This window comes from Phalacrocorax aristotelis, chromosome 5 (assembly GCF_949628215.1).
Source record: "Phalacrocorax aristotelis chromosome 5, bGulAri2.1, whole genome shotgun sequence".
Classification (NCBI taxonomy): domain Eukaryota; kingdom Metazoa; phylum Chordata; class Aves; order Suliformes; family Phalacrocoracidae; genus Phalacrocorax; species Phalacrocorax aristotelis.
In genome coordinates this window covers 31,461,731-31,480,924 of record NC_134280.1, presented here as the reverse complement: position 1 = coordinate 31,480,924, position 19,194 = coordinate 31,461,731, and the positions used below count along the sequence as shown (strand labels likewise).

The following is a 19,194-nucleotide window of genomic DNA, read 5'->3' as shown; positions in this document are numbered from 1 at the left end:
CTCGGGGCTCCGCCGGCCGCCCGGGCTTCTCTGCCCACGGGTACAGCCGATCAGCCGGGCGTAGGGACCCCCGTGGATCTGCTGCCCTGGCTTCCCCCGTTTTACGCGGGCGGGGTCCCTCAGGCACAGCTTGGGTGTCTGCGTCCTCTGAAGTGAAGCTGACCCACGTAAACTCGGGTACTCTGTAAGGCAGAAACCTTTCCTGATATTTTTTTTTTCTTTAAATTACAAGTAAACGTTTACTCTAAGTGGGTTAGTTGAATTGCTTGTTCTGTTGGCTCAAGAATATCATAGCTTGAGCTATTCTTCTAACCCGCAACGCTCCCGCTTTATTTCTCGGTGGTCTCGGAGCCTTTCTGGTCAGCCAGGGCAGTGGCTTTGGCCCAAGGTGGAAGCTCGAGTGGTGGGCACTGTGTTCTCATGCAGCTGCACATCCTGACTTACAGCACTGAGACGGGTGCTTTCACAAGGATGTGATGCTGGTACATGCTCTGAGTCTGAAGACGGACAGGCCTACTGTGGTTAAAATGGGGGCCAAAGGCAGAAAAAATTAGCCTCAGGTCAGTTGGTGTTTTCTGGCCTCTTTTGACATGACTGCTTGTCCCCTTGAGCAGATTAACTCGCTAGCTTGTGGGCACCAGCAGAAGTCTGTTTAGTTCTACCTAATATTGAATGCAGGCATCATAGCTTTTAATTTGTTTTCCTGTTGCTTGCCTGTGAAATAAGGGGTGTGGGGGGTGTGTGTGTGTGTGTGTGTGTTTTCTTGCTTCAGACTTGCATGCATTTTTAGAGCAAACTGTTAATGCATTAAAATAGCATGGATGAATGCAGGCAAGGTGCTTCACCCTCATACAGCCATTTTACAGACTTGCAGAAACAGTGTCCTGTTAAAAGGAATTGCTTATGTCTGACACAGAGTTGCTTGCTCACCAAAATGCATATGTAATCAATGGAAAGGTGAAAAAAAATTAGATCCTCATTATGCTTTTGTCTCGGCGTCATTATGAAAAACTTCTGCACACATGAAAAACGGTTCTAACATGCAGCCATATGAAAAAAAAGGTTTATATGTCTAGTTCCCACTTAATTTGTAAGCAAATAAACAATAATCTCTTTTTTGCTATAACATACAGTAAGAACCTATCCCTATGGGTACAACTGTCAGATAATTAGTAGTGGTGTGCAAAAGTTAACAGGGCCAAACTCTAGGTTTCTGCAAACTTTCTCAGGTTATAAGCCAATTATATGCTTAGAAAATATAATAAGAGATAACTAAATCCCAAATGTTAACAATATATTTTTATTGCTATCTGAAGTCCAGTAAAAAGCCAGTAAACTGTACACTGCACATATAAGAAATATTGTATTTAAATAGTTTTTCTGCATTTACCTTAGCAAATTAACTTGGTTATAATTCCTATTGATTTTTTTGTCTTGTATCGTCTTTGGTTTTTTACTCACTGTTTCCCTTTGGAGGTGTTTTGTTACCATGTTTAAAACTTCAACTGCAAGATCACTTGTTAAAGGGTCAAATCATAGAATCACACAGAATCACAGGTTGGAAGGGACCTCAGGGATCATCTAGTCCAACCTTTCTAGGAGGAGCGCAGTCTCGACAAGATGGCCCATCACCCTGTCCAGAAGACTCTTGAAGGTATCCAACTTGGCCGAGTCAACCACTTCCCTGGGGAGATTATTCCAATGGTTGACTGCCCTCACTGTGAAAAATTTCCCTCTCATGTCCAATCAGAATCTCCCCAAGAGCAATTTATATCCATTCCCCCTTGGACTCTCCATGTGACTCCTTGTGAAAAGGGAGTCTCCATCTTCTTTGTAGCTACCCCTTAAGTACTGGTACACGGTGATGAGATCCCCTCTAAGCGTCCTTTTCTCAAGGCTGAACAAACCCTGTTCTCCCAGCCTATCCTCATATGGCAGGCTTCCCAGTCCTTTGATCACCTTAGTGGCCCTTCTCTGGACCCCTTCCAGCCTGTCCACATTTTTTTGTATAGCAGGGACCAGAACTGTACACAGTACTCCAGGTGTGGCCTGACAAGTGCTGAGTAGAGCGGGATAATCAAAGGATCTGTAACAAATAATCACAGAGCAGCCACAGTTCCAGCTGCATAGCTTGCTGTATTCTGGTCTGTTACTACATTTTGATTTTGAGTATACATAAATATTCATAGGCTACTGTGTTTTCAGTTACCGTTTAGAACCATAGACTTGTAATTCAGACTTCTCTTCAGCCAAATGAAGGGCATTAAAGGAAAGAACCATCTAAATCATGTTGCGTCTGGTCCTAGTAGAGAGAGAATAAATTCTCTTTGAAACTGTGTAATTCTGAGTGATCACTTACTACTTAGAACTCACTTCTTTTTATCTCAATGACGATTTGCATTACAATGGCAGTTAAAGTTACGGTAAAGGCTTCAGATGTTTCATTTTTCTTAGCAACTAAGCATGCTACAGTTGCAGCAAGAGAGGAAATGGCATGCCAAGCACTACGGCTCTCATGTGCTCTCTGAATAGTTCTTGGCAAAGAAATGTACCCAGAAGCCAGGTGTCTAATTAATTAAATAAGCACACAAGTTACAACATGCCACTGAACGCAATACAGACTGATAATTCATGGATGTTGGACTTACTATAAAATAAGTGAAAATAAGTATAATAGATCCATTTTGTGGAATAATGCTCTCTGGTTTAACTATATTTTTAGTATTTTTTGTGTGTTGCCCCTTACTGGGAATAGTTCATACACGGCAGCTGCAACTTAAAGGTGGCCACTGTTGTCAAATGTTACAATGTATTTTAAGTTATAACTGCTAGTCTTTCTCACTCTGAAACATTCACTTAATGAAGCTGCAGCTTTCCATGCTTGTTTTCTCCTTTAAGCTGGCTTGGTTTTGCCTCAAAAGTCTGAAAAATGTTCCTTCATGTATTTTTGCATTTGGACACCAGAACAATGTATATGGTTTCAGCTGGGGAGGGGGTTGGTGTCAGGTGTATACACATGCACACACACCCTCCCACACACCCCAGTCTCACCAATACATAAGTTTTGGAGCTCAGATTTAACCATGTGGAATATCATTACTGTTCAAGCTTAGTACAGCATGTACTTGGTATAGAAGCATGCAGCATAACCAACCTGCACACGCAAAGTGCCTTTTGAGCTGCATGTTCTTGGGAAATGAACACAGGGAATTTTTGGTTTTTCTTTAACTAGTTTCCAAAGGAAGCCAGGCTTACACACTCATCCTCTATATTTGTGTTTCAATTTACTAATTCCAGTCAAAATTGTCAGAGGGGAAGAGATATTAAGAAATGAATTTTCATCAAGCTTGTGCTTGAAAGGGTGTGATTAGAGGAAGATGTGTTCTTAATGCTATAATTTCAGGAAAAACTATAGCATGAACTCGAGTCTTGTTGGACATCAGAGAATCCACAGAGGGAGAAGCGGTTCTACGTCATCTACATACTGGAGAGTGCTTTATTCATAGTTTATGCCTTGCTAGACCCTATGGAATTAGCTGCTCAACCATGATTTTTCTTGAAGATGGATTTGCAAGTATCTAGAAAGATACAAATTCAATACCACTCTTCCCACATTCTTAGGGTTTTTACAACAGGTCTGTCTGTCTTTCCCTCACTCACTCTCATTTCTCTTCAGTTTAAAGACCAGTCATAGGATTCCAAATGACCAAAAACCAGAATTCTGCTCTTAATATATATTTAAGATATATAGGCTGTGAAACTTGGCAGTGCTTTAATCTCTTCCCCACTTTGACCGGATGGCAATTAACTGGAGGTTTTTACATGTGAAATGTTACAGTGTGGGAGTTCCTCAGCAGAGTGTAAAGTATGACCACAGGTGAAAATGCAATACTTGATGTTTTGTTTTATAATTATTGCCTGCAGTAGTGACATAAACATTAAATGGAAGAAAATTGGTGATTGCCCCTTCAGGACTTGGGACTGTTGTAAAACTGGAGGAAGCGAAAACTCATGGTTGGATCTGGAGGAAAACACTGTGTTCTGGAAAGAATAAGGAGGTAAGATTTATTTGACTAGATTTCTATTTTTAAAGTTATGTCACGTTATTTGCTCTTTTATTTGGCCAGAGTTTTACAGTGGCTACAGTCACTTCCAAGTTACCTTGGAAGCAGAAATGTACCAAAGGTATATAAGGTGTGCTGGATCAAATCTGTATTTTAAGGGGATTGCATAGAAGCACAGGGTTTTGCTGCTTCAGGGGCACCCTGAGAAATTGTGCCATATGTCATACACAAGTTAAGAAAAGGTAGAAAAGAGACTCTCCAGATGCTGTTTACAGCAGATTATGAAAATAATAAGTTCCTAAAGATATATTTTCAAATACTACTACTGATACTTATTGTGCAATTCCTTTTGATTTTTTAAATTCCTTTATAGCATATTGTAATGTTAGCATATGGAAACATAAGATTTTTGTGGTGATTACTGCATTACAGAACCTAATGCTGGATTTTATTTCAACCTTCCACATCTCTTTAAATCTTCAATTAAATGAAAACATTAACTCTCTTTTAAGATTTTCACAAAACTGTTTACTATAAATTTACTGATTCCTGGATCAGATTTAGGAACTAATGTCCACCTGAACTAATGGTAAAACTGGGCACATGTAGCCAGTGAAAGAGAATGTATGTGAGGGCAGTCTTAAAGAGCAAGGGCTTTTGGGCTCAGAACAGATTTTGAGGAAAAGCATTTTACTAGAATAAATACTTGCAATTGAATTGAAATTCCGTGCAATTTCCAGTCCTAATATTACCTAAACCAAACTAAAAGTGGGCTTGTTCAAGTTCTGACATTGGAGACTCCTACCTTTACAAGTTGGTAAGTATGCAGGCAGCATGCATACTTGCGATTATCTATTGATTTTTAAATGTATCGTTTTTGTTTTCATAACTGTCTTGATAACTGTCTATTAATTGTTTATTATTTCATCTATTACTAATAGCTAAAGATCAGCCAAAAAGAAATTTAACTTTCTACTGAGAAGGAATTGCATGGATTTCTCCTTTTAACCTAAAGGCACTTGTTGGAGAGAAAACCTCAAACTCTTCCTAAAAATCTCTGGACAGCCAGGTGGAACATCTGCAGTTCCCTACTCCCTACCTCACAGTGTACTGGGATTGATGCTAAGTGTGTACACAATCAATATTTGCTTTTAATTTTAGCATTATTAATCATTGGTATTTAAAACGGTTTTGCAAAGGCACGTAGTTGAAAACTCTCATGCATCCCACTCCTTCTTTTTAAAACACCCAGGAATGTCGCTAAAGAACTGGAACTGTGGATTAAAGGTTAATGACTTATGCATATCCCATTTCTGAAAATGAATGTATGTGGCCATATGTGAAGAGTACGTGTCAGCTATTTTACCATGGTTGATTTTGCACGTAGGTGACAAAACTGCAACAGCGCCTTTCCTGTTTTATCAACAAGGCATCAAAAAAGACACAGCAGTGGATGTTGGTTGTGGTATAAATCCAGCTGCAGATATGGGTGGGGTTTGTGTCCATCAGTTGCGGCCTAGCTATGCATTTGGTCTTTGATTTACGAAGCACAAAGTCTGAATTCTAAATATCCCTTCACGCAACGCAAAGCGCGGGCGGGGACCAGCCCGCCCTCCCGCCGCGCGTCGCCGGGCCCGGCCCAACGGCCGCCGCCCAACGGCCCGAGGCGGAAGCCTCGTCCTCTGCGGGCGTGAGGGAGCAGGGGGGCGGCTGGCGGCGGGGCTGCCTCCGCGAAGGTGTTCGCCGGGATACCGCTCTTTCTGCTGGCTACGCTTGCCAGCCGGCCTCGCTCCATCGTTATTTATAGCGTTTATAATCCAGTTCGTTTAAATGCTTCAATTCAAAATATGTCCTAAGAAAGCAAAAGCTGGTCTGGTCATATTGTGAAGTGATAGAACCTTGGGGTTTTTCCCTTTTAAGTGCAAATTTGGAGACATAACTTGAGGGAACAGGCAAGATAAAAAAAATCTGCTATCCTTTTAGCCTTCATGATTATTAAATATTTTGCTGCTCTGTGATGATATGACTTAAGTCTCAAGGAACAACTCATTAACCTGATTGAATTGATTAACAAAGGTAAAGACTGAAGCAATTTTCTCAACTTCAGAGATAAAAAGTCCTGATAAGAGGTAATGAGACTTAAAAAGTGTGAGAAAGATCATGTATTATTTGGGCATTCCTCTTAACCGTATACAGATTCATTCTTATGATGGATAAACAGGCAGCTTCTAAATCATCTACCATTTTTACCTCGGATGCTGTTAAAGTACATCTGAAGAAGAGGGATGGAACATTACAAGCTGCAAAACGGAATGCTTCTGTAGCATCCAAAATCAAAACTAAATTAATAAGTAAGTCAAAATAAAACTGAAGCCATTTACTGTACTTAGAATGTATGACTTCAAAAGGAATTGCTGCCTGTTAAAAATATTAATGTAGTATGCTGAGAATTTTAGGAGAGTTGGAAAGTTAAAACACACAATTTTAAGTTGTTTATTTAATTCTCTGAGTATTTTCAGTACTTGGTCTTTGGCATGCCAGGGTTTTTTTAAGAGTATACTCAAGTGCATTTCTAACATCTATATCCATTTGGGGCATCTAAAAACCTGACATACCAAAATGAGTAAAATCAATGACCTTTTAAAATATAGTTGCCATAGTAAAATAGCTAGTGTTCCCATTTTCAAAATGGGATTTATATTAAATTCTTCATTGAGTCATTTACTGAATTGAGGAAAACTACAAATATTAATCTGCTGATTTAATAATTTGCCAGAAGTTACTTTGTTTTCCCAGTAAGTCAAGATTAAATTCAAACATAGGTTTGTCACGGTAGATGGCTGGGTTTTGTTTCTTGTGCTGACAAAAGCAAAACTATGGAACATCTCAGATCATCTTCAAAAGGTAGGGAAACTATACATGTAGTGAAACACACTATTTCAGAGTTCTCTCATTCAAACAGCATGGTAAGTGAATGTTGACTTCTGCTTCTCTTTCTATGATTGCTGTGGCAAGAATTTTTGTTGTTTGTATATACATAATATATTTACATATTTTTTGCTGTTTGTATATATTTGAACTTACTGTGGCTTTATGTCAAAAACACTATTTTTCAGTGAAAAATAAACAGTGTTACTGAATAATACTCATGTTCTTTAGAAATCTTCACACTGCAGTAATGCAAATAATTCACTAAACTGAATAACAATGTTTGGATTAACAAGGTTCCACTGTTGTTGCCTGTTTCCCAAAGCAAAGAAACAAGACTTTGCAAATTTTGGATTAGAGATTACAGAAGTAATAACTTAAGACAACAGAGATGTGGTTGGAGCAGATTTCAAGCTAACCTAGCTTCTTTTTGTATGGTCAGACTTGTCTCTACCTTGGGTTCAAGTGAGGCAAAAAAAAATCATCTCAGTAATATGCAGTGTCACTGGGAAAAAAAAGGACTTAAGTTCCTAAAACATTCTGTAACAGATATGAGTAGGCAGGTTTTCATTAGGACAGTGGAAGGTATTTTTCTAATTTAAAGCTTTTTCTGTTGTCAAAACTCACATTTATGCTCAAAATGTTTGAACTTTTTATTTTTATTTTAGAAGTCTGGAAACATTTTCATGCCTGTGAAACTATCAATTTTTAAATGCTTTCTTCTTAAAATAACTTTATTTTTTAAAAAATCCAGAATGGAGCAGAATCCATGCATGAAATAAATTTGAACTTGAAGCTGACGGAGTAGTCATCAGAATGACAGCCAGCAGAAACAGTTTTACATGAGACCTACTGATAAAAATGTTGTTATATAGTGATAGTTCATGCAGAGAGGGCCTGCAATCAAAGCTGTTGAAAATAATATGATTTTGTCTCCTTTAGATAACTCATCTGTGTTTAAAGTATCTTTAAAACAAAATAATAAAGCATTAGCTGTGGCTTTGAGTGTGGAGAAAGAAAATTCTCGGAAGCTAAAGAATGAGAAGATTTTTCTTCAGAAGGAAGTAGAAAAGCTGCAGCTTCACAATATCCTGCTTCGTCAAAAACTAAACTCTTTGGTATGCTGCAAATAATATAATTTAAACTTAGATCAGCTAAACCAAGCTTTTATCTTTTTTGGAAACTTAGTATTCCTTCTTAAAAAGGTGATTTAAAATGTACATTTCAGATTTGTGAAGTTCTATCATATGATAGCGTGGTATTCAAGTGGGATTTATCTTTCATAGGGATTTTTTTGTACTTACTATTTTGTCCATCAGTCTATCCATAGCTATTTTAGGGTCAGCTTCACCTTTATGGGTATTGAGATGGCATTAATAATCAGTTTGAGGAGAAAACTGAGTGTGTGTGTGTGTGTGGACATTACAACATAGATTCACATTTATATCTTGTCTTTTCTTAAGCCAGATGCCACTTAAAATATATATTTTTTAAATTACTTTTTCTTTTACATGTAGAATAAAACTCTAATAGAAATAGAAGCATTTTTGAACGATAACCTCTTAACCGCAATAGAAATAAGCAGTCCTTCTGAGGTAAGAAGTTTTTTGAACTATTACCATATTGAACCCATTTTCCAGGATAATATTTTCCAAGCATCTAAATGAGTGCAATGTTGAAATCATATAAGCATCTTAAAACATTTACCCCAATTCCGTAAAACTTGGGATAAAACCCAAGTCTAGTGAAATCAATTACATTTTGCTGTTGCTTGCACTGAAAATTTAGGGTTTAATCTTGTTTACAAAGTACCCAAAAGTTAAATATCAGTTAGCCCTGATGAAGTCATGGGGTTAAAAAAAAAAAGCATAGTACTTCACTACGTGGTATTCTTCACTAATGAGCAAGCTACTTGCCTTCCTTGCTTAGTGCTGCAATAAATATCTTGCATGTGGAAACTTCATCAGAAAACACAGTCCATGTTAGTCCTTGTGTTGTGGCAAAATTACAGTTAATTTAAAAAATATATTATTTTTATTTTCTGTTCTAAACAGATGCTTAGTGTTGCTTTGTGCTTCTATATCTATAATGCACTTTGGATTCATTGTAGCTACATTTAAGAAGTCCACACATTGCTTTGGGAAGCAAGTAGGTTACAGATTTTTATAAGTTTTGCTACAAAATATTTTTTTCTAAATTATTTTGTGTGTTTGAATATCATGCACCTTTCATCAGTACTTTTTTGCCCTTACATTATTTTTTTTTCTTGTGGATATTTCTGATACTTAAAACATATAAAGAATAGCGAACCGTTTGTACTTCCCCACTGTTGTTCTTTTGAAAGAATCTTCAGAGTTCTCTTCCTCTGCCATCTGGTCCAAGTAGCCCTGCTGATGACCACCAGTTCAAGAGTGCCTGTCAGTTTGCTAGGTAGGTGGTTATATTAAATGTGGAAGTTGGTAAGTGTGGATTTTTTTACAACTAATCTTTGTATATTGCCTTAGGGATTTTTGAGGTAATGAGAAACAACTTCCCGTCTAATTCAGAAATTACCTATTTGCAGCTTGGAATGTCTATATACGTAAAGTGGTAGACAAAACTTGCATTTGAATAACTTGCTTCTTTCTTCACAAGATCTCACCAGCACAAAGCAGGATTCTCTATCACATAAAATACATTTGCCCCTAAGATAGAACCAGATTTCATACTTGTGTTCTTGTTTTCTGCTTTTATACATTATTAAGGGAATATTTTAAACAATTGAATGTTGTAGCATAAAATGCCATTAAAATCTTCACAGTAAAATTTCCTCTTTTCAGATCTGTAGAATTGCCCATGAAGCCTCCTTTAACTGCAAAAGCTAATGCAAAACAGCAAGATAGCCCTTCTGTGTGTGAAATACCGAATTTTTATAAGCATCCCATTATTTTCTCAAAGGAAATGCATTCAGATCAAGTCAAGTTTGCATTATCATTACCTTCTGGTGCAAGTAATCAGAAGTTAATTGAAATAGACCCAGTGGAAACAAGCGTTGACAGAAATTTATTTTTCAGAGGTATGATGTATTTCTGCACAGGTGATGTATTTTTCAGACCTGTCTGAAAATTAGTTTAATAATTCATTACTTGGTGACAGAAGGTGTAGTAAGATTCCTAAACTGTAATAAACTAATAAAAAATAGAATGCTCACCCATAAGTAGAGGTGTCCTGGCAACTACTTGTAGAAAAATGTTCATTGAAATAACACAGCTGAAACATAATAAAATTAATGTGAACAGAATAGAACTTTGATAAGATAACCAAATAATAACTGAAGAAGTTATAGAAATATACATTTTTATTTATACCCAATTTCAGAAGTCCAACTTTGTTAAAATATTCCATTAGGTCTAGTTAACTAAACTTTTAAGGACCAAGCACAGAATGTGTGTATTCAGTAAAAAAAAATATACATTTAAAGTTGCAGTTTGTAATTTTCTATGCTTCTAGTCCAACCTTCAGTAATCTGTCTTATTCTGATAACTATGCTCTATGCTCTCTTTCCCCAAGCTGCTGAAATTTTTCTCTTTGCAGAAAATCAATTATGCACAGAACTAACTTGCAATAGTGCCTTCCTGACTCATGTCAAAAATACAGAGTCTTTAAGACAGTCTGAGGAGCTTACAAAACAATATAATGATAGTTCATTGTCATTCTGTGGAAATGTGACTGAAAGGAAGAAACATGCAGTACTTTGTGAGTCAGAAACTCAACCTAATATAAAGGATTTTGATAAAAAATGTAGCTCAAATAATCTGCCTCATTATGGTATCAACAGCAGCAGCAACACCAATGACATGAATTTGCAGGAAAGTTCCAGTAACTTGTCTCGCATTGTTCTTTCACCTCTTGAATTTAGCAATGAAAATAAGACAGATTTTAAGAAGATGCTTTTTACTAACAAGATGAAGCCTGAGGAAACTGTTTATGATGCTGATATGGAGTTGACTACCAGTGATGTGGGTGAACTACTCACAGTTACAGCGAAAGACAAAGATAAATTACATCAAAATAAAAATAGTAATGCCAGGTCTGATAAAATATTAGGAAATTTCAGAAAAGTGAAATATTCTAAGAAGGATAAAGAGAAAATTAAATGCAAGACTGAAGACAGTTCAAATCTGTATTCAGAAGAAAGGCACACTAGGGCTGACAGTAGTAAAATTTCAAAAGCTACTGACTCACCAACTCCACTAGTACAAAGTCAGAGAGAAGAGCTACCTGCAGGAAATCCTGTAAGGAACCAGAGTTTGCTAAATACCAGCAAATGTTATCAAGCACAAAATTGTCCAAGTAAAGCTAAAGATACAAGAAGGACATACCAGGTTAACTTAAGGAGTCCAAGAAAACAGGAGACAAATAAAGAAACTTTCTCAGAAACGTTTGAAGACACGGAAAGCAAAACACATAAAGCAGACTCAAACTCATCTATTAACAAGATCTCACCAGAAGTTTATTGTGCTGAAAATTTACCATTCCAGGAGAACGCTTCTAATGTATTGCCTTTGCAGTGGGACTTTGTGCATACAAATGAGAAACGTAGTGGACCAAAAATAAACCCTTCTAAAATGAACACAGCAAAATACTGTGGAGAGGAAAGTGGGCAGCATGGAGAACATATTTCAAAAAAGCCTCAAACAGAGATACACCAACATGACAGCAAGAGAAAACAAGACCAGAAGCATATTATAAAGAAAAAATACAACAAAGAGAGTAGTTACGGACAAAGTGGAGAAACTGAAAGTCACAGCATTCATAAAATTAGTCAGAAAGATGTCCAGAAGAGTAGCCATTTTTCACACAGAAGATTAAAACGTACATTGGCAAAGGCTAGCCGGAAAGCATGTATAATACCAAAAGAAAATCTTACACAGTTATCACTTTGTAAAAATGAAGAATTCAAAAATAAGGATGCCTTGCATGCAGAGGCTGATCTCGGAAATGAAATAACTGAAACTCAGCAAATGCAAGTAGCTTTAGTTACTCAGAATTGTGTAGCTATGAATACACCACAAGCTAAAGAACAAGTTGATGATGATGCTAATTTGTTAAAGAAAGTAGATTCCTCATCAGTGGCAGATAAAATCCCTCACATTAGTAATTCTCCTGATAATCATGTAAAGTGCAAACAGAGGTTTAGTTCTGATATTACTGAAACCAGACCAGAGGAAAATTATTTCAGGCGTATTGATCAGGGGGGGCAGAATATTTTGGATAATGAGGAAGTCCCTCATGAGGTAGATTCCTCTATGAGCAAGCTAAAGCCTATGGTTCAAAAATCAGAATTTTTAACATTCTTACCTGTCGAATGTTCTAAGAATAGTCCATTAAATGTAGATAGCTTTTTCCAGGAAGCTTGTTCTAATGTGGAGCTCCCAGCTCTTGATAACCATAATGCTTCCATGAACTTCTCTATACTGGAAAACTCTGAAATCTGTGGGGAAAATGGTCATAATAAAGCACTGGATGCTGGAAAAGCAGACCAAAACCTGGATGATATTTCTAAAGAGACCTACAAAAAGACTCTGACACCTTATCATGGTAAGTGTATGGGTGAGGGAAAAAATGGTATTTTGAATTAAGTAGTGCCTGAAATGGTGGTAAGGTATCTTCTCTTAATACTGTCCTACTCTTATTGCTTGCTTAAAGTGGAGGAAACAGGAATGGAAAAAGGTAAGACTGAAGATTACTAAAATGATTTGTATTCTATATCATATATCAGTCACAATATATTTTTTGATTGTGATAACTAACATCCTTGTTACTTTTCAGTATATTCTAAGATGACATTTAGTTGGGCAGATGTAAGTAGTCTACATTCTTGAGGAGCAGTTATAGTTGGAGCCTGTATTAGTTTTTTTAAGAATGTGATGGAATTCAGGAAATTGGGCATAGAAAAGATACGATGGCTTAAGCTTTTATACAAGGGAAATAAGTGTGAACTACACTGTTCCCTTCATAAATGAAGAACACAGCTGGACTTAAAGATTTAATTTGTATTTATTTAGAAACACTAGTTCAACAGGAATTCTTAGATCTAAAAAAAAGTACTTTGAGCAGGTTTTCTCTAGAATCTGCCCATGAGCAAACTTTCATATGGCAACCTCTTCTTTAAGTAAGATACATTAAGTTAGAAAATAATCTAACTTTAGCGTAGTCTGGAACATAGGTTTAGATTCTTCTATCAGACAGTGAAATTACTGCGAAGGAGCTAAAGGAATGTATGACTAACATGTCTATGCTACAGTTCAAATATGCTTTAAAATGTAGCTTTGAAATTCCCTAGCATGAGGGATCTGTTTTGTAAACATGTTTATTCTCAAGGAGTTCATATTTACTTCATTGTCTCTGACAATGTCCCAACACCTAGTCAGTTTCCTAGCTCAAATTATTAGTTTAAATCCCAAACTATCAAGCAAATACTGCCTTGGCTTCATTTGAATGCTAGGACACAATGGCCAAAAAAAAAAAAATCTATTTTACACGACCACAGGATAGCAACACTGGCAGTTTTAGGCCATTGTGAAAGGTATTAGTCCTGGTAATTTGCAGTTGCATCTTCTCATCTTCAGTTCCTATAATTTTATTAGCTTTAATGATAAATTAGTAAACCCTTGTGATCAGCAGTATCAGAGACTACTGACATAAAAAGCAAGCTAATCATTTGATCTTCATCCATTAAAGCATAGATCAAAAACCAGTTCATTTTTCATCCTACATCCAAATCCATATCCTGAATTAAAAGAAAGCAAGGAAATGCCATCATTTCTGATGATGCCAGCTCTTGTGATCACTACCTTGAGCTGTCAATAGAAATATACCTTGAAAGTCTGCTTTAATTAAAGTCTCCATATATAGTTAGATCTACGTGAACATAAATATTCACACTCAAAGGCATCCAGCTTTCCTAAATAATGCAGAGTCACAGAAGTCTCAGGACTCTTGCTGCTTAAAGAGAAGCTGACCTGATCTGTAACCTTAAGTTTTAGGAAAAACTCAGAATAACAGTTTACTTTCACTTTAAAGCTAATACAAATCAAGATTGATTTGTGAGGCAGCCAGACTTGGGAGGTTTTTCATGATTGGAGAGCCCTCTCATTTAAGGAAGAGCAATGCTCATTTGGTTTAATGAACTCCTTCAAAAGACAATGTTTTTTGTTTTTCCTTCATAAATCAGGAGGGATTTGCTTGAAGCAGCCCAAAGTCACCTTAACATGTGTCTCATTCTTCGAAGTAAAGTTAGCAGAAATACAATGAAGAACCTCTGGCTTTATGTCTCTGCTTAACAAGTTTCAGAAAACTATTGATAAAATGATAAGTCTTACCCACTGAGATATTTTACTCGATCTCAGCACAGAATTCTACTACCTGGAAATAGTAATTTTGCACTATCAGCTTGACCATCAGTTAAGAGTGTGCGTGCTAGACTGTACAAGACATTCAGATGCTATAATAAAGAAAACCCTCACTTTTTTGGCAGGTATGTAAATATACAGTAATATAATTTGTTAGTCTCAAGGTAGGCACATCAAAAAATTCAGCATTTGTCCTACATGTGTATGAATTTCCTCTGTGAGATCAATAGCATCCATTTGCTGCCACAGACAATTTAAGGTAAAGCGTTCAAACTCAAGAAGTGAAGACAAGAGAGTTTTAAATTCAGTTCCTTTGAAAAACTACATTCTAAATGGATGCAGTAAACCTAAAACTTGACCTGTATCAATGAGGAATGTACACTTGTGGATGAACTTTTAAGGAATGCAGATCAAGACTATTTCTTTAATCTTGGATTGCTGTCTGCATTAAATCTTAGTGCTTTTCAGAGTGACTGTGGTCTATAAATATTTTCAAGTTTTTTGAAATGTGGGCTAAATAGTAATTTCAATATTTCTTCCAAGTTATCAAAAGATTTGTCTACAAATTCAATATTGATTGTTTAGTCTAGCATTCTGAATTGGTTTTAAAGGATTACAGAAAGCTGACACAGAGAGTACTACTTCTACCAAGGCTGATTACTTTTTTTAATGGAGTATTCCTCTTGGGCATGTTCAGTGGTTCAAAATACAAGCCATTGTAAATAGTTTGGTAGGATATAGGTTTGAAGATGAGGCGCACCTTGCTATGCTCATTTTATGCGTGTATGCTCAACGAGCAGGTATGAAGTCAGAAAATGCAGTCCTAGAGAACTCTTGTACAGGTTGAGTCTTCAGGTTGCACATGTTTGCCCTCCTCTGCATTGAAGGCCATGAGCTGTGTGCAGATTTTTTTTTCTTTTTACTGTAATAACTCTTGGGAGTCTTAAGCAGCTAGCTGCAAGTTACAGCACTTATTGGGCTTTCTTAAATTGTCCCAAGAGCCATGGCAGACCTCAGACAGCCCCAGATTTGGGTAAGTTGAAAGCTGCTCTAGTGGCATTTTCTTTGGTCATCTATCCCATTTTTTGTTGAGCATCTTTAGACTAAGAGCAGTAACCAAAGTACCCAAACTAAGAAATGCTAATTAAAAATAATTAGGAACTGAGAGTTTACTTAATGATTCAGAAAATATTTAAAATGAGGCATATAAACTACTGTATTCACAGGGAGAAAGGCTTTGCAAGATCTGACAAATACTAGTATATGCTCTCAGACTTATTTACCTAAACCGCCCAAAACTTCAGCAGAAGACTCCACAGCACCATCTAGACGAGTAAGAAGCTCTATTTGCTACAAAGAACCCAATCTAAACAGGTAGGTATACATAAATTAGGGCTTTTGGGTTTTGTTTTTTTTTTTTGAGTACATAACAATCCCCAGTAAAGATTTGATATTAAACACCCAAATAAACAGTGAACTATTTCTTTCACAAATCTCTTTCACAAAGATACTTCAGTGTTGATATAAAACATTTCCTGTTAGTGTGGCAGGATGTCCAAGTGCCAAAGACAGACACCAACAGTATTGAAGTCTCAGAAATGAAATATAGCATAGAATATAACATTTTATACCAGTAATGAATAATGGTGTATTCTTAATGTTTATCATGAGATAAATCCCTTTAGAGGTGGATAATTGTAAATGTTATACTTAAATGTAAACCCATACCATAATAATGTCCTTGTAACATTGTCAAGTGGCAAGATAATTTATGCACTAATATTATATAATTAACTCATTTTGCTTTAACTAGCTGTATCTAATATAAGAAATCATAAGATATATTTATTTTATAATTAGTTATTTACCTCTCAGTGTTCTCCACAAATGTAGTGGGACAGGATTTCTGAGATTGTTAAAAGACAAGACATAAATTGTATAATAACTATTAAAATTTAAGAAGAGGATTTTAAAGGCAAACTTCCATTAAGAAAACAAATATATTTGCACTTACGTGAATAGATCTAAATCCCAATGGACCTTTAAGTTGATAACTTCTGAAAATATTTTTTGCCACAAAATTCGTGAGGCTTTTTGTTTTGGTTTTAAGTATAATATTAATTTAAGGAAAAATTATGCCATGTTGTATGTGTATTAGTAGAATGCATATTCATGAGGTAGAGTATCAAGATTTCCCACTAATAGTGCTGAGAGTGAAAGGATTATAGCGACTCACTTTATGACAATGGTGTAAAAGGAGTATGTCTTCCTTTTCTGGCAACACTGGGAGGAGAAGAAAATAAGCCCACAAACTAAAAAAAATAGGACAATATTCTTATACACCCTCAAAATATTTTTGTTTACCTCTAAGCAAGCAAACAATTAATTGAAACAATGAGACTGAGGACAAGTAGGAGCTAAAAGTAATGAAGGAAATATTTATACCAGATAGATTGTAAAAGAAATGCAAAGGCATTAGTAACATTTTTCTTTTACTAATTGAATTGGATGCTAAAATGCTGTAATATTATGCTATTGACACATTCTCCTCTTTTATCTCACAATGATAACGCTCTGTATTTCTGGAGAGAGACAGTAACTAGTAACAGCAAATGATGTGGATGTCACTCAAGATTTTAGATTCGTGTCTCCTACGTATATTTTATTTTCAAGTACACTGTCCTGAATGGATACTGTTAAGCTCTTGGTTTAAATAATTTTTTAGTTTTGTCTTATAAGTTATGATTACTCACATATTAATATGATACAGGCCACATAAGACGATTATTATTTTAGCGTTGTTTTGAAAAACAGTAGTTATGTATGCTTTGCTAATTGAGATAGATTTATTTTCCAAACATTTAATTTCTTTAGTGTATCAAGTTTTCATTGAGAGTGTTTACCATTTGGAATTGTTATTTTAATTACATAATTATTATAGATACATAGGTGCTTGGTGATATTCATACATGATGTCTTATTTCTTTTGTTTACAGCAAATTAAGGCGTGGGGATCAGTTTACAGATACAAAATTTCTGGATTCCCCAGTCTATAAAGTAAAAAATAAAAGAAGTTTTAAAAGTAAATCAAAATGTATTTGAAGACGACAAGAGATTTGCCTTTATGAACAATACTTCTAAATGGGTACAATTTTAAAATATATCTAGAAATGTTTAGCAGTGTAGGGTGCTTATTGTTCTTTGCTTAGTAAAGGTCTTCCAAAGTGGAATTTCCTGGAAAGGAGCCCCTATATAAGGGACACAGACACTTTACTGAAGAAGGCAAATACAGGTTAGGCTCCACTCTTTTGTTTTGCATTTCTGGCCAGTAATTTATGATCTGTTCAAAGGGTTTGCAGCACTTCTTAATTTGTAAGAAAAGTGTATGTTTTAATAAGAATTAAAAATAAATCACTTTTGGGAATTCTAATGCGAGTTTTTCATATTTACCACGTGTAGAACCATTTCTCAGTGCTGGTTGGAACAGACACAAGCATCCAAAATCTTAATAAATGTTCTGAAATAGATGGAGACAATCCATGGTTTTTTAATAGTTGGCTTTTGGATTTGACAGAATTGTACTGAAATTTGAATGAGGAACTCTCATTTTGACGAATAGTAGAGAGAAGTCTAGGGTCCAGAGTATGTGCCAGAGGCAGCCAGAAAGAAAATAGCACTGCAATAGAAATTCAGTAGTAAATAGGATCCAGACAAAGCAACACCTTGAGTTTCCAGTTGGGAGAGTGCTAGTGTGATGACAAATACAACCACATCATACCATTCAGCTGTCATGTGTTTGTACTGCTTTCCCGTCGGATTCTCATTAATCACTTCTGCATTCTGTAATGCAGTGTCAGCTGACAAACAGTTTTCTGGCATTATCTGAATTGCAGATGCTGCCAGCTGCAGGCTGTAGCTCACAGCCCACACAACTTTTACAAATTACATTGGATAAGGTTCAGGTTCATTTTGCAACCAAGATAACCATAGCTTATTTTTAATGAGATACAAATAAGTTAACTTCTTTTGGTTATAAAAGATGTTTCTTCACACAGATGCAGTTATGCTGAGGAATTCCTTACTACATGAGTAGATGTTATTGGTTTACATGGGATTAAAAAATGATTGGACAAATTAGTGGAGTTAAAATCTGTGAGGAATCACTAGAAACACCATTTTGGGAACAGGATGGCCCTGACCTGCAAATTGCTGAAGCCTGGAAGAGCATTCTGGAGAAGTGTTACTACGCATTTGACCAATTTTTTTACTTCTTCCAAGGGCATTCGCTGTTGAAACCTTCAGAGACCAGTTCTTTGGTTAGCTAGACCTTTGGTCTTATACTGTTTTTAAGAGGTGTAAGTGATACTCTTAAATTTATAATGTATTCTTAAAAATACCGAACCAAACTGTACTCTTTGTACTTCATTGTAGCTTCCATTGTAACCTGGGAAGGTGATGGAGAAAATAGTCCTGGAAACTGTTTCCATACATGTTAAAGACAAGAAGGTGATTGGGAGTAGTTGGCATTGATTTACAAAGGGGAAATCATGCTTTATTAACCTGGTAGCCTTCTACAGTGAGACAACTACCTTGGTGGGTGAGGGGAGGCCAGTAGATGTTGTTTACCTCAACTTCAGTAAGGCTTTTGGTATTATCTCTGATAACATCCCACAGACAAGCTGAAGAAGTATGGGTTAGTTAAGTGCACAGTGAGGTGGGTGGAAAACCTTCTGAACCGCCAGTCCCAGAGGGTTGTGATCAGCAGCATACAGTCCAGTTGGAGGCAAAACACTAGAGCTCGCTAGGGT

The 19,194-nt window shown here is 36.3% G+C and overlaps 1 protein-coding gene across 1 annotated transcript; it reads left to right on the top strand.

Moving 5' to 3' along the window:
• The first annotated feature begins 63 nt into the window (after positions 1-63).
• On the top strand, positions 64-17,816 carry SGO2 (shugoshin 2). Its single transcript, XM_075093825.1, has 10 exons — positions 64-184; positions 3,925-4,058; positions 4,805-6,415; positions 7,935-8,110; positions 8,510-8,587; positions 9,337-9,422; positions 9,812-10,047; positions 10,566-12,572; positions 15,613-15,760; positions 17,383-17,816. The coding sequence occupies exons 3-10, from the start codon at positions 6,271-6,273 to the stop codon at positions 17,486-17,488; spliced, it is 2,982 nt and encodes a 993-aa protein (XP_074949926.1). The 5' UTR covers positions 64-184; positions 3,925-4,058; positions 4,805-6,270; the 3' UTR covers positions 17,489-17,816.
• Positions 17,817-19,194: the final 1,378 nt, after the last annotated feature.